General features: G+C 33.9%; 1 protein-coding gene across 1 annotated transcript; it reads left to right on the forward strand.

Moving 5' to 3' along the window:
• Positions 1–14,551: 14,551 nt before the first annotated feature.
• On the forward strand, positions 14,552–15,990 carry LOC139900371 (uncharacterized). Its single transcript, XM_071883145.1, has 3 exons — positions 14,552–14,648; positions 14,798–15,168; positions 15,253–15,990. The coding sequence occupies exons 1-3, from the start codon at positions 14,552–14,554 to the stop codon at positions 15,988–15,990; spliced, it is 1,206 nt and encodes a 401-aa protein (XP_071739246.1).
• The last annotated feature ends 263 nt before the right edge of the window (positions 15,991–16,253 follow it).

The raw sequence follows: 16,253 nt of genomic DNA on the forward strand, positions 1-16,253 counted from the left end.
CTTATTAGATTTGATTAGTTAATGAATCATATTTCTGATGTTAAATAAATCACATTCATTATTGTTTGTTTGTTTTTTTTTTAAAAAAAAAAATCTAGATTCAACTTTAATTTGACTTCACTTTCTAGGTTTTCAATGATCACCTCATAAGAAGAGATTGACTTAGCATTTACTTAGTCTTTCAATGTTTAATATAATCAGGTCACAAAATGAAATATATAATTGTAAACCGTTTTCACTGTGTATCATGTTTATTAAACATGAATACACTGACAATTTTGTAGATTCATGTACTTGGTTTAATTAAGTGAATCAATTTCAGGTGTTTGTTTAATAGTAATCACCACTCACCACTACTGGAAAAACCCCAATTGGGGACAACAAAATTTTGTTTTTAGGGACGACATGTCGTCCTCAATAATCTTGCGGGACGACATGTCGTCCCCATAAAGTCGTCCCCAGTGTTCTGTCGCGAAAAGTTTTTCGGGACGACTGATTTTTTTTAGGGACGACGGTGGGACCCACTTTGACTTTTCAATTGTTAATCTTGTCCATTTTTTGGGGACGACTTTTAGGGACGGCATGTCGTCCCTAAAGAAATAATATTAAAAAAATCATTTTTCCAACGAATTAATAATTATAATATTTTTAATCTAATTGGGACGACTCTTTAGGGACGACATGTCGTCTCTAAAAAAATAATATTAAAATATCCTATTTTCATTCTAAATAATAATAATAATATTAAAATGTAATTGGGGACGACAAAAGGGTACAACATGTCGTCCCCAATAAGCTGTTATCGTTTTTGGGCCGATTAAAAACTGCTTTTCCAGCCGTAAAAACGGCACATTTAAACCAAATCAAAACCTGTTGCACAAAACACAATATATTTCACAAACACAAGCTCAACATTAATTAAAACATGTCCGAAACATTATCCAACCGTTACAAACTTAATCCGAATACTAAAAGATTACAATCCGACACAAAGTTTACAACCTTAAAACATTATCCAAAGTTTACAAACTTAAACCAAATCCGAATAGCAAACAAACTTACAAACTTACCTTGCTTCATCTTCATTTTCTTCATCACTTTCGCTTTGAGACGCACCACTTTCTTCCATGTCTTCATCGTCATCACCTTCGTCTTCACCTTCGGTTTCTTGAGTTTGATTGGGGGTTGGGAAAAAAGATTGCCATTGGGGCGGGATTGCCATATTGTTAAAGGCAAAAGTATCGTATACCGCTTCCTTTAGCAATGGGTTTTCGGAACCCGGTGGTGGTGGTCGTCTTGTTTGACAAGTTGATGATGAAGATGATGTACTAGCCGATCCGGGTAACGTTTTACCCACTCCGCGACGGTACCCGCGACGTTTGCCTAAAACTTCCAACATAATGACTTCATCACTCCTTTCCGGATATTTTTCTTTTAATTTCAACATTTTTTCCTACATAGTTAACAAATATTATTATTAGTATTATCATATAACAATACGACAACCCATATTCACCATTTGACCCATATACACATATACATATACTTATATTGACCCATATTGACTAAATGACTCAATTGGGGACGATTTTAATCCACATTGACCCCAATTGACCATTTGACCCATATTGACCATTTGACCCGTATATACATATACATATACTTATATTGACCCATATTGACTAATTGACTCAATTTAACCCAATTTTAACCCATATTTTATTGACCCGTATATACATATACATATACATTATACTTGGAACTCAATAACAAATTATGTACTCCATGTTTTATTTGATTTAAATGCATCTACTGCTTTTTATTTATTTTTATTCATGAAAACTTTACAAACAATCATGTAACTTAGATCTCAATAACAATTTAAGTAGTATTTTTTATTTAAACTTTAAGTGCGTCTACTGCTTCTTCTTTTTTTAAGTTCATGAAAACTTTAAAAACAGTTACGTATTCAGTTAGATTTGAACATGTAAATGCAATCTATATAGAGTTTAATGACATGGTGTTAAATTTACGAGGACAAAAGTAAACTATAATTATAAGATGAGGGGTGTTGATTGGAAGTTCACCAAAAAGTTGTTATCCCTACCAGATTCTAAACTCTACCTGCAACTCTTTCTGTCCTCACTTTACAACTTCAAAATTGTCACTCTAAACTCAATTATATAGCCATTAAAACACAATTCATATACATATATACTAACACAGTTGGGGGTGGCAAAGCACCCCTCTGCCACCCTACTAACTCCGCCCCTGACTCCAAATCAGTTTGCTACTTTACATGATTATAATACATCAAAATCAAAAATACTTCACATATCACAGTTAAAAGAATTTGGACCAAAACTGATGTATCTCTAAAACTTTGTAATTTAACATTACTAATCAATTTCATATCGTTCTGTTAAAAAAAAAATCAATTTCATATCGTTAACTCTATTTATTGTGAAAAAATAAACAAAAAATTACTAGAGATTTACATTTAGATTTAGAGAAAGAAGTGAGATACTGAGATGTGAGTTACCTTGATACAGTAGTGTAACGCCAGAAGCAGAGAAATCAGAGATGGAAATGAAGATGAAAAAAGTTATGGTTTTCTATTTTCTAACTTTTGGACAACTGGAACCATGAAAAACTCCTTTTACCTTTTTCTAACTCTCTTAGACTTGGGGGGAGTCATAAATTTGGTGGAGGGAAATTTAATTTTTCGTGAAAATTATTAAGTGGCAGTGTTATTTTTTATTGGTAAAGAAGTGGCAATGTCCAAATAATATATTAAAAGTGACTGATTGCAATATAAGAACTAATTACGGAGAAATTAATAGAGATAAATTGGTGGAAGTGATGTAGTGGGGTAGAGATATAGTAATATATGCTCTTGACTTGGTGGAACTAATTATTATGTAGTGAGGCCATCACGAGATAAATTGGTGGAACTAATTATTATTATTATTATTATTATTATTATTATTAAAACTCTAATTGTTGTAATATATTAGTACTACTGTAGTGCAAGTTGGTTTAATGTGGGACAAAGTTTTGTCCAATTTTCTTAATAAGATACCAACGTGTAAGTTTTATTGTAAACGTTATGTTATTCATAATTCATGCATGTATGAATGAACATTCGTGATGAAGTGCCAACATACACAATTTCTGTCTTTCAGATTTTCGTATTTGTCTACAATCTACAAGTAACTATCACTTGTACCACTTCCTAACAAATAACCATCATATGAGAAATGATAAATCCACAATTGAAATTGAATATATAGTAAATAAAAAATTAAAGTAAAAAAACAACTAGTAATATTAATAATAATAATTTTTGACGGATCGTTAATAAAAAAATAAATAAAAATGGACAACCATATAGTATGATAGTGTGTGACGCAATACTTATACTAGAAAATAATATTACTAGTTGAATTCAACCTTTTTTCGTTTGTACCTTTAGTGGCGCTGGTGCGCCACAAAAGGCGCCACAAATGTCATCCCCAAAAGTTTTTAGAGACGACGTGTCGTCCCCAAAAAATAGCACGAAATTTTCCCACCTTTGGAGCCAAATATTTCTGCGCCAAAAAAACAATTAAATATAATTCTTTTTTTGGGGACGACATTTAGGGACGACATGTCGTCCCCAAAAGTTTGGCGGGATTTTTTTTGCTTTTTGGAGCCAGTTTTTTACCAAAAAAATAAATGAAAAATGGTAATTTCTTTGGGGACGACATGTCGTCCCTAAATGTCGTCCCCAAAAAACTGGTCAAACGTCTCAGAAAAAGCTGGCCCATTTTTTGTCGTTTTCCTTATTTTTGGGGACGACATTATGTCGTCCCGAAAAAGGTCGTCCCCAATTTATACTTTTCTAGTAGTGCACAAGTGGATCTCAATGCCTAGATGGCCTTATAAGTTTATTTGCACACACCGTAAACCATGTTCCTTATACGTGCGCTTATAGTATAATTTGATTTCAAAGAATTGAACAAGGTGCTTTCTAAGAACTGTCTGCCTTCTGTGTGTTTATTCTATCTCCATGTTTACATTGTAATACCTTATTAATAGTAGAATATATTAGAGCTGTATTTTGAATCCTTCTTATAAATTGCTTGATTTGGGTTATATCAAATTTTGTTTACACTACTACAAAAAATATCAAAGAAACCTCTTTTTAGAGCATTTGGAACCTCTTTTAGAAGAGGTTTCTATCGATGGGGGTTCCTTTGGTTGAGAACCGGTTTTAAAACCGGTTCCTTTGCTAATTTTTTGAAACCGGTTTTTTGATAAAAAGATGTTCCTAATCTTGATATTGAAACCTCTTTTTTTTTTTTTAATCAAAACAGGTTTCTTTGCATAACAAAAGAGACATGTTTTCTTTTGAAAACCGGTTTCTTTACCATTTTTTATATGATTTTTTTTTTTTTTAACAATTTCATATATTAGTTTTCCTTTCTTGCTAATGTATTTTATCATCTAAACCAAACTACAAACATACTAAAAATTAGAACCACGAACTTAACCATACTGAAGTTGAATAAAAAACTTGTATATATCTATAATTATTCTTACAATAAATCTTAGTAAAGCCACAGTAGTAATCCGTAAACTACGACTATTATTCAGAGTACTAGTGCAAATATTTTTTACATTACGTACTCCATAATAATAATACTTGAACATCACACTTTATTTACCCCATCCACCTAAAGAAACTCATTTGATGTCTTCGAGTCTCACTTCTGACGCAACAGCTACCTGCACAAGGTCTTCATCATTTGGTGGTATTTATACAAAGTCTTCGTCCTTTTTATATTTATTTGTTGCATCTAAGTTTGATAGTAGTGAAAATCATCATCCAAATTTGATTGATTCCTTGATTTTGATTTGTCATTCATTCTGCCTTATTAATAGTATCACCTGCAACAATGATAAAACCTGACTATTAAATCAAAACATGTTACCTTGTGTTAATTAGTAAAGAAAAGAAACCAATAATATGATAAAATTAAGAACTTACCTTAAGAAAAAAAGCAAATGGTGGGGATGAGGGTGAAGGTGAATTAGAGAGATGAAAAGTGGATGTAAAAGTAGGGAGTGATGGATTTGGTTTTTGATACAAAAAATAGGAAGGTATATATTCTGTTGTTTAATTTTTTCATTTCCCGCTCATACAAAAATTCTCATTAAGACCTCTTTTTCCTAAAAAGAGGTTTCAAAGAAAAATGCATTAAAACCTGTTTTGTAAAAAAAAACAGGTTTCAATATTCCGAAACCGGTTTTAGTTAAAAAACAGGTTCCTTTAATCTACTTTAGAGGACCGGTTTTCTTAAAACTTATAAAAAGAGGTTTCTATTCACTTTAGGAACCTCTTTTTTGACTCTCCTCAAAAAAGAGGTTTCATATAGGGGTTCCAATTCCACTTTTTGTAGTAGTGTTACCTACTGTGTAAATGGGTCAATTACAATACAATCACTACAAGAAAAATGCTCATTTGTGACGATCTTTTAGTGACGACTCAATATTTGGTCACTAATTATGCTATTTAGTTACCATTAAAAAAGTAGCCACTAAATTTTGATCACTAAACGATATTAGTGACCAAACAAATGGTCACTATAGTGACCAATTTTGGTATTTTGGTCTCTAAAAATATTTTGTGACATATCTATAGTGACGAGAAATGACCAACCTATTTTGATCACTAATTTGATTTAGTGACCATTTTAGTGTTATTAATGACCAATAGCCTTTGTCACTAAAGCTCATTTTTCTTGTAGTGAATTAGCTAGAAAGGAATTTGTCGGATGGATCCAAAGTGACGCAAATCTCCTAACGTAATTATTTCAATAAAAAAAAATAAACTTCTTATTATTGTAATATCTTAACTTTTTTGTCATCTAAAGTTCTTTAAATATCTATTATAGTGTATTAAAATTGTAAATTAATGGTCAACATTTCCTAATTATAAATTCTAAAATTCCCTAATTTTTATATTGATATTTATTTTTCGAGAAATTTCACTCTTATCTGTAAATCATGGTTTCGCCTCTGCATACCCGACACCCGAGTTTCTAACTCTAAATTTTGAGTATCACACAGCATTCACTGGCGTCGCATTGGGAATTGTAAAGACTTCAATGTCATTCTTAAATTTATTAGCTTTTTGAAATAAAAATTATATAATCAAACATAAACTTTTTGCGGAAATTTTCTTATGAATATTAGACCACAGATAATGGTAATTGTGAGGTGGGGTAGATATGGTGTACTTTTTGAGGCAAGCCGCTGACATGACCATGATGACAGGGGAATGAGGGAGTTGTAATAGAGGGCTTTTGTAAGGGCGTTTGTGGGTGATGTGGTACAATTTGATTGATATTTGAGGTGTAGATAAATTAAAGTTGCAGAAATAAAATATCTAGAACGAATCATGTATTGCCACCTCATTGTCACGCCCTCTCTCCTCAGTGTGTTTTGCCGACAAACGTCCCGGTACAAACGCTCCATTCCGGGCGTTTGTGGGGCGTTTCTCACGCCATGTAGACGGCATAGGGGCCACAAACGCTGCGTTATCTGTGGTGCGTATAAATTTTTTTTACGAAGAGTTCAACCATATGTGATATGTAATGTCACATATATATATCATGAAACACGTACATGGGTCTACCATAACTCATAACTCATGAAGAAAATACTAAAAGCATGTGGTGCATGAAAGTTTTTTTTTAAAAAAAAAAAAAAAAAAAAAATTATCATCTGATTCATACATCGTTCAAGTTACAGGGGTCCAACAGACATATGATCACTTCCACCATGAAAACGTGGCCCTCGTTTTTACACCTAAGCTCCCAGTGGCTAACTATGCTGGTCGGCCGATCTTAGTAGAATAGTAGGTATCCCGACCATACTGCTAGTCAAATTCTGCAGCAAGGCACTAGCAAAATGGATTCTACCCGTTACTGCAAATGCGTTAAGCATCTTTATATATAAATAAATCTTCATGCTACGTTCCGGCTTTGACTATTTCTTCAACAGTCACAAAGTCAAACAAAGTCAAACAGTCAAATAGGTAACTTCAGTAAATGTTGTTTTTTAGCAATCAAGATTATATTTATTTGCATTGCTATTTTCGCAACTCGAATTGTGATATATTCTTGAAAATGAATAACCGTTCATACAAGTCATACTGTACACTTGGATATTGATAAAATTTGCAATGGAAGTTCGGTTTACTATCGAATGCATTGTGTTATACTACAATCTAATTCATTAATTATCTGTTACCGCTTCTATTTTTATGTTTTCTTTTGATATAGGGCGACTATAGTTGATATGTATAGAGTTAAAGACAGTAATGCATATTGTAATAACATTTTTTCTTGATTTTATTTGTGTTTGTACGATATCATACGGTATTAAGTTAGTAAAAGGTACTTTCTACGTAAATGTTATTGTTTGTACGAATTATTTGATTTTATGTAATTTCCACATTTTCGTGTTTCTCGTGGTACTTAGAGAGTTAGATTAGAGGTACATAATAATATCATATCATATATTCATGTTATTTGATCATGTTATTTATTTCATCAAGATATATTTCAAGGATAAAGTTGTCTTTCCAATTTTCTTTATTTGTAGGGAAGTGTCACTCTTTCCGTCTCATTTTTAGTCTTTTATAAAATTGTTATATTTGAGGTTTGTCAATTATGCACTTATATTAATTTTTTAGTTTAAGTAAATTTGACTAGAATTTTTTTTTTTTTGAACGGCAATCAAATAATAATATTATTAATCACGAAATTACAAAGTTCGCACAAGATGATAACACACGATACCGAGCTAGAATCCTATGCTAACATCAAATTACACACGATGAAAAATTTTACACAACTAAAACATATGGGCTATGCAACCAATCAAGCCAATCGATGTTTTTACCCTTACACCACATCGCGATCCATTTGTAGCTCTTAACTTGAATGTCGTTTAAGGCAACCGGAGGGGACCACACGAATTCTTGAAAACCTTTTGATTTCTATTTTTTCAAATGAGATGCACACTAGTTCACACCATTGCTTGCCACAAATTTTTACCCAAATCCAAAAATTGCAAGGAGATATCATCGCCAAGAAGACTATTGAGATTGTGTTGAGCCGGGTCGATACACCACCACTTTAGGAGCTTATCCCACACTTCTCGGACCTTCTTACATGAAAACAAAGCATGCTCAACCGATTCCACAATGTCATCGCATAGAGGACAAAGAACGGAGTGAAGATCAATACCCCGCTTGTCAAGTTCTAACAAGATGGGTAATCTTCTCCGCCTCGCCCTCCACACGAAAACACCAACTTTTTTGGAACACGAGAATTTCTTTGAGTTGCCAAGTTTGACGCATTCGGAGGAAGGCATTTAGACGTAAGAAGCTTTGTTAAAGATTGAGTAGAGAATCGACCCGACCCGCATAATCGCCAAACCCATGAATCGACCTTATCAGGAGCCAATTTTGTCGACGCAATGATCTTTTTTTTTTTTTTTTTTTTTTGACGGCAAAAGCAAAATATATAAATAAACGCTCCCTAGCAAGGCGCTAAGGGAGAAATTACAAAGGCATTTAAAGCCAAGCATTCCAATTAGAAATCGCTTGACCTCGGTTTTTTAACCAACGAAAAGAAAAAAGTTTAATTACATCAAGAATACAATTTTTACGAATAACAATATCGTCAAATGCCACACCGTTTCTGTATCTCCACATGACCCATAAAACTGTAACCACAATCACTTTGGCCCTCATTAACACGTTCGAATATATATATATATATATATATATATATATATATATATATATATATATATATATATATATATATATATATATATAATTAATTTCTTCCCAATTCCGAAAAATAGGCATATTGCAACTAAGCCACACCCGAACCAAGTGCCAAATATCAACAGCCACTTGACACTCAAAAAATGTATGATTTAAACGTTCGACACCAAGCTGACAACTCGGGCATAATAACGAAGGAATGTCGATACCTCTAGTGGAAATATTCCAACGAACAGGTAAAGCATCTAGCTTGAAACGCCACATAAAAACGTTAACTTTTCTTGGAGCTTGTTTTAACCATGTAGTTAAAACTGAATTCGAAGGAAGAATCTGTTTATCTATATGATCTCGAGTAGACTTAACAGAAAATATACCATCATTGCTCAGCGAGGAGACCCATTTGTCATCTCGGTCTGTAATCGATACTTGTTGCAGTTCATTTAAAAGTCGAGATAACATTTCACTGTTTCGCCCACTTAGCTCGTCTCTTGACCAAATAAAACGCCATCCCCCATTTACCCACTTGTCGGCTACTGTTTCCCAGTGATTGGCATCGAGATGGAACAACCGATTGTAACGAGACTCTAGGGACGAATCTCCACACCAAGTGTCGCTCCAGAAATTAATCTTTCTGCCATTTCCAATATCCAAGCGAATAGAGCAAAGAGTTAGAATGTTAGTAGCACTTAATTTCTTGTAACAATCAACTAAGGAAGCCCAATGACCATTCATGGAACTTTGATCAAGAAGCTCACCATGTATCGATTTTATGAGTTTCACCCACAGATCATTCGGATTAGAAACAAATCGCCATCGCCACTTTTGAATCAAAGCAAGATTAAATGCTTTTAAACTACCAATATTCAAACCGCCTTGACTCAAAGGAGCTAACACGTTGTCCCATTTAACCCAAGCCATCTTCTTCTTGTTAGTACAACTACCCCCAAAAAATCTAGCTCTAATCATCTCGAGCTTCTTAAGAACTGTTTCCGGGCATTTAAAAAGGGACATCCAATAAATACCAAGACTACCCATAACAGATTTAATTAACGTCAATCTACCTCCAACTGAGATAAGACCTGCTTTCCAAGTGGCTAATCGATTATTGTATTTTTGCACCAACTCGTCCCAACTTGCCACTCGATTCATATTAGCACCGATCGGAATACCAAGGTACTTTGTCGGAAAACTCCCAGGTTTGCAACCCGCATAAATAGCAGTCTCATCGACAATATATTGAGAGATACCCACACCATACACAAAGGATTTAGCGACGTTTAATTTTAGACCCGAAACTTGATGAAAAACATCAAAAATTCGAAGCAAATGATCTATTTGACTAGAAGTTTTAATTGTACAAATGATTAAATTTTATTGTATGTATGATATGAATGAGAGTAATAAACGATGATAAATTGAATTGTTTTATGAGTTTAAAGAGTTTTCTAAAACAAAAATAATAAGGTGGTTTTTCTGTTTGCTTTGTTTTGTTTGTTCGGCCTTTATTTAGTTGGTAGATGTAGTTTGTTTCGTGCTTTTGTTCTTGTATTGGTTGTTTCTAGGGATAACAATGGATCGGATATGGATCGGGTGATGCCGTATCCGTATCCATATCCATATCCATATCCATTTAATTTTGTTCATCCATATCCATATCCATATCCATATCCATATCCATTTAGTTTCAAGTCATCCATCCATATCCATATCTAATGGATTAAGCGGGTTAATGGATATTCAATGGATATTAAAAAAATTGTTATAATATTCTCTAATATGCGATTAAAATAAGCAAACGTAGTATAGAAAAAATAACTATAACATGACATAATTAAAATCTGTTCATAAGAATGTGTAATCTTTGTCGATGACATAACAAAATTTGTTAAATTTATTATAAAACATGGATTATGAAAAATTAAATATGAAATTTGTAACTTTATTTTATTAGATATGCGTGTTTTATTGTGATATATTATAGTTATTTCATTGTAAGGTTGAAATCAAAATGTAATATTAACGGTAAATGAACTTGCAATAGTAAATATGTAAGCATATATCTATATTTATGTATTTTATTTGTAATTCGGGTGGTAATGGATATATCCATGGATGAAACTTTTCATCCATATCCATATCCATTTAGGTTCCGTATCCATATCCATTTAAGTTCATCCATATCCATCACGAAGTGGTGGATGCGGTGGATATCCACTGGATCGGGTGGCCATTGCCATAACTAGTTGTTTCTTTCATATTTTTTTATGAAAGTTATTAGTGACTTTTATATAATTTTCGTAGTTTCACTAAATAAATAGGTGGAAACTTGTTAATTACTAGGATGAGTTGTTAATTACTAAGTTGATGTTCGTTTTAGTTTATTTTTAAGAATTTTTCTAATGTCAACACGTAAGATTGTTATTAAGAGATTTGGACATGCTACATATATTTGTACATTGAAAAAAAAAAAATCAACAATTTTATAGAAATAACTATCTCATGTAATACATTTTTTTCGCATTACAACTCTTAAGGTTATTATTAGATAAATTATGTTTATAATTTCAGTTAACTACGGTTAATTTAAAAGAAACAAAAACTAAGTTAGTTATAGTTAGATTACAAAGAGCTAAATTATTGGAAGATCTAATACGGAATATCTAATAGCACGATTATTGAAAGATCTTTTAAATTTTATTTATCAATATTTTTTTTTCTTTAAATCCATTAAAGGTTTTTTTATAGCTCAAAAATAATCATAAACCAAATAAATACAATGAAAGATAAAGATAAGTTTTTTTTACAAATTTTTAATCAAAATACATTCCCCAAGCAATTGTTTTATATATATATATATATATATATATATATATATATATATATATATATATATATATATATATATATATATATATATATATATATATATATATATATATATATATATATATATATGAAAACAAACTATTTATTATACATTCTTACGTAGATATCACTTGAAAAATTTCCACTGGAGATGCTCTAAGATTTAATTTCTTTAAAAAGAATATAATCATCACAAAGTCTATATATTTATATTTATATTATTATTTTCGAACTACTTCAAAACTGTATTTCTAATTCTAATCGGAAAATAAAATAAACTCCAGATATCGTTTCCTTAATTAATTACGAGTAGTAAATTAAAAACACTTTCAATAATAACATTTCTTAACAAAAAATGGGGTGTGTGAGAGAGAATGTGAGGAGAGAGAGAGAGTGGCGTGAGGCAACCGGCGGCGGAGCATCGAGGATAGAAAATAGGTACAACGGGTTACTTCGGGATAGACTTACTAGATTATTTGGAATCCAATTGACTTCCTACATGTTTTTCAATTTTCCGACTAGTTGGAATATTGAAGATCTATGGAAATCCTTCAAACCATTTGGGGACCTACGTGATATATACATGGCAAGCAAGAGGTTGAAGAACGGAGATCGGTTTGCATTTGTGAGATTTGCAAATGTCAAAAGTGATGAGAATTTACTCGTCGAGCTGGAGAAGATCAAATTCAATGATATGCCTATCAAAGTTTTTAAGGCCAAAGAAAGGTCAGATGATGAAAGGAAGATGTATACTGCCATACAACAGCAGCAGGGTAACATAAAGGATGGCAGACAATTTACCTTCAGAGATGATCGAAGATTTGCAGACGTGGCAAGTCAGAACTCTGATCTTAGAGAGAGATTAAATCTGAAAAAGGAAGACCTCAGGTCTAAATTAAACAACCACAAGGGGGTAGACCTAAGGACGAAGCTTAATGACAAGAAGGAGAAGGCAGAGGTGTCGCATGAACAAAATAGGGCTAACCCTAATAGTCCAGTCTATACGATTGAAAGAAAGATTACTGTTAAGGATCGAAACAATGATTTGATAGGAATAGCGATTACATGTGAACTCAAAAACATCGATTTGCTTACTCAGTTTGAGGGTTTGTGTAAAGCTGAAGGATTAAACTTCCCTCTTAAATACCTAGGGGGACTGGAGATGTTAATGGTCTGTGACTCATCGATCACAGCTACAAATATCACTAGTAACCCAAATAATGCCATTTTCAAATGGTGTAATCATGTTAGTGTACTGAAAGAATCAATCAAAAGCTCCGGAATACTAGTATGGATTAATATCCATGGGGTTGGAGTAACAAACTGGAGAGAGGAGGTTTTCAGGTCAGTTACTGGGTGGCTGGGAAGAATTATGGACACAGAAAACTATGAGATTATAGATGGTAATCAAAATCTTACATATGGAAGCGTCCTTGTGTATGCTCGTAGTACTACTCCTCTACTAGATGCGTGGGCTACACTTTTCGATGGTAGTAATTCATACTACATTAAGGTTCGTGAGGATGTTAGGAGGGTGGTCAGTATTGAATTCGTCAATCAAAACAATAATGGTTGTAACATAGTAGATGAAGACGACAACCTTAGTTCAGAGGATGAATGTGTGGATGACATATATGAGTTGACGGATGATGATGATGAATTCAATTTTATCAATCCAGATCATAATGAAGATGCAATGAATAAGAATTCAAGAACGAATGAAGTTCTGTCCACTCCAATTGTTGAAAAGGAAAGATCAGGTAACTCCTCAAAAGAAGAGGTGGTTTCGTCTGTCAAGGGTCTTCGGAAAAATGTGAATGTTAACGGCGTTGAAGATTCCGGCAAATCCCACCGGAACCAAAAAACACAAGGAGTGGAAGATGAAGAATCAGCCTGTTGGGGATTGGGGAACCTTTTCCAAGAAGATAGTAATGACGTGTGTACAGAAAACATTGATTGCCCTAACCCTAATCCATGTAATAATGAGGTGGGCCCTTCCCAATGCAAGGAGACGGGCACGCTTCACATGCCGTATAATATAATGGAAGTTGGGGAGACAAGTGTTCAAGATGGGATTTCAGTGGGCCAAGATATTGGGCCAGAAGATAACCACGCTGGTGGGCCTTCTAAAGAGTCCAAAAAATCCTATGGAGGGCAAACAAATTCGATTGGGCTGGATAATTCAAGAAACAAAACTCGTGGGAGACCAACAAGGAGGTATAAATCCAGGAATTACAAATGGGATAACATTGGTGACAAAAACGATGGAAGAAGCAGAAAAGGCTGTTGCTGGACGAATCGAAGGAGGTGGAAAACATCATCGCGCATGATGAACATTAAATTGGTGGCCAGGAAACACAGGGATAATGTCCAACCTATCCGTTCCACTTGTACCTCGTACGAAAAAAATACCAACTCTTTGAAGTCTGGGAAACCAATTAGTAGCAAATCTAGAGAGGCATCGAGTTCGGATTCAAGAAGTGAAAGTGTTAATGGGGATCTGAATAGCACGGGCAATCTAAATTCCTTCATCTCTTTAAAGGACGAAGACATTCAAGAATTTGGCTCTAAGTTGGGACTTAAATGGCAGGTTAAACCTGCTACTTAGTAAGTCTTTATCTACCTGTCATTTTTATTAGGTTCTTTATGAAGATTCTTTCATATAATTTAAGGGGTTTTGGGGTCGGAGCCAACAGCAAATTCGGTCCCACAAAAAAGTTAATTGCTCGAGAAAAACCTAGTTTTCTAGCGTTACAAGAAACAAAATCACACACGGTAAACGTTCGATGGGTGCATTCCTTATGGGGTTAAAGTGAATGTGATTTTTTGCAATACGAGATGGTTGGGAAATCTGGGGGTCAAATGATAATTTGGGATACAAATTGTTTCGTGGCGGAAGATGTGATAAAATTCGACAGTGTGTTAGGCATTAGAGGTAAATGGAAATCCAATGGTAATGTGTTGAATATTCTAAATGGTTACGGCCCCATGAGGATTCTAAGAAACCAATCTTGTGGGATTCGCTGGGAAATTTAATCGAGAATAGTGATGAGGCTTGGGCACTTTGTGGTGATTTCAATGAAGTTAGGGATCCAAGCGAGCGTTTTAATTATGAATTTATAGTTTGTAGAGCGAGGAGATTCAACAAGTTCATCATTGAATGTGGCTTAATTGATGTTCCTATCAGGGGTAGATTATTCACGCGAATAAGCGATGATGGCACCAAATTTAGTAAGTTAGATAGGTTTCTAGTTTTTGAGAAATTTCATCAATTTTGGGGTAACTTAGCTGCGGTTACTTTAGATAGAACAAGTTCTGACCATGTTCCCATTGTGCTAAAAGATGAGAGAAAAGATTTCGGGCCTAAACCTTTTAAAGTTTTCGATGTGTGGCTCGATGAAGATGGGGTCGACCAGGTTATTGTTGATGCGTGGGAGAAGCCGACTGATAGTGGGGTTCGTAGGGATTTTAAATTCATGCATAAACTTAAACAGGTGAAAGCTGCACTTCGGGTTTGGAGCTTTGATCACTTTGGGTAGATTGATAAGGAAATAGAAATTCTTAAGGATAAATCGCTTAAACTTGAACTCAAAGCTGAAACAGTGGTTTTAAACGAGGCAGAACTTGAGAGCTGGAAAGAATCGAGAAGCAAGTGGTTAGAGAATGAGAAGATTAAAGCTAAAATGTTGAAACAGAAAGCTCAGCTTAAATGGAACATCGAGGGTGACGAAAACACTAGTTTCTTTCATTCGATGATTAGGAACAAGTACAACCGTTGCAACATCTGTGGGCTAAACATTAAGGGTATTTGGTGCGAAGAGCCAAGAGACATTAAAGCCGAAGTTTTCAACCACTTCAAAAAAATATTTGATGAACCAAACAACATGAGGCCGTCACTTGAGAATCTTGTATACCCCTCGATTACAAATGATGAAGCTCATGATTTAGAACGTGCTTTCTCGGAGTCAAAAATTCATGAGGCTATATTGGATTGTGGTAGCTCAAAGGCACCCGGGCCGGATGGTTTCAACCTTCGTTTCTACAAAAAATTTTGGGAGTTACTTAAAGAGGAGTTAGTGGATGCAATCAATTGGTTTTGGTGTAATGAAGAGATATCGAGGGGATGTAATGCCTCCTTTGTCACACTTGTACCAAAAAAGTCAGGCCCGGTTTGTCTTAATGATTATAGACCGATTAGCCTAATCGAAAGTTACTACAAGATAATCGCTAAGCTACTTTCCATCCGGCTTCGAAAGGTTTTACCTTCATTAATGTAACATCCCGCCTTTTTCCGTTTACTTTTCGTTTAACTACTTTAAAGTTCGTTATATATATATAACATCTCCCATTGATACGCGTTTTAAGTTATCTCGTTTAGGTAATTCACGCACCTGAATGAAACTTGAGGGACTAGACTTGCCAAATGACCAAAGATGTTACTAGGTCAAAGAGTCAAACCTCCTCACATCCATTCATTTCATCTCTTTCTCTTTACTACTTCAACTTTTTCTCTCAAAATCAAAACCAAAGAATCATCATC

This window comes from Rutidosis leptorrhynchoides, chromosome 3 (assembly GCF_046630445.1).
Source record: "Rutidosis leptorrhynchoides isolate AG116_Rl617_1_P2 chromosome 3, CSIRO_AGI_Rlap_v1, whole genome shotgun sequence".
Lineage (NCBI taxonomy): Eukaryota > Viridiplantae > Streptophyta > Magnoliopsida > Asterales > Asteraceae > Rutidosis > Rutidosis leptorrhynchoides.

Bases quoted from the DNA above. Each gene is read 5' to 3' on its own strand.
- LOC139900371 (XM_071883145.1), top strand. From the start codon at position 14,552: ATGGTTGGGAAATCTGGGGGTCAAATGATAATTTGGGATACAAATTGT. The intron at 14,649-14,797 runs GTAAATGGAAAT...ATTTCAATGAAG, and splicing joins CAGTGTGTTAGGCATTAGAG to TTAGGGATCCAAGCGAGCGT. The intron at 15,169-15,252 runs GTTCGTAGGGAT...CACTTTGGGTAG, and splicing joins AGAAGCCGACTGATAGTGGG to ATTGATAAGGAAATAGAAAT.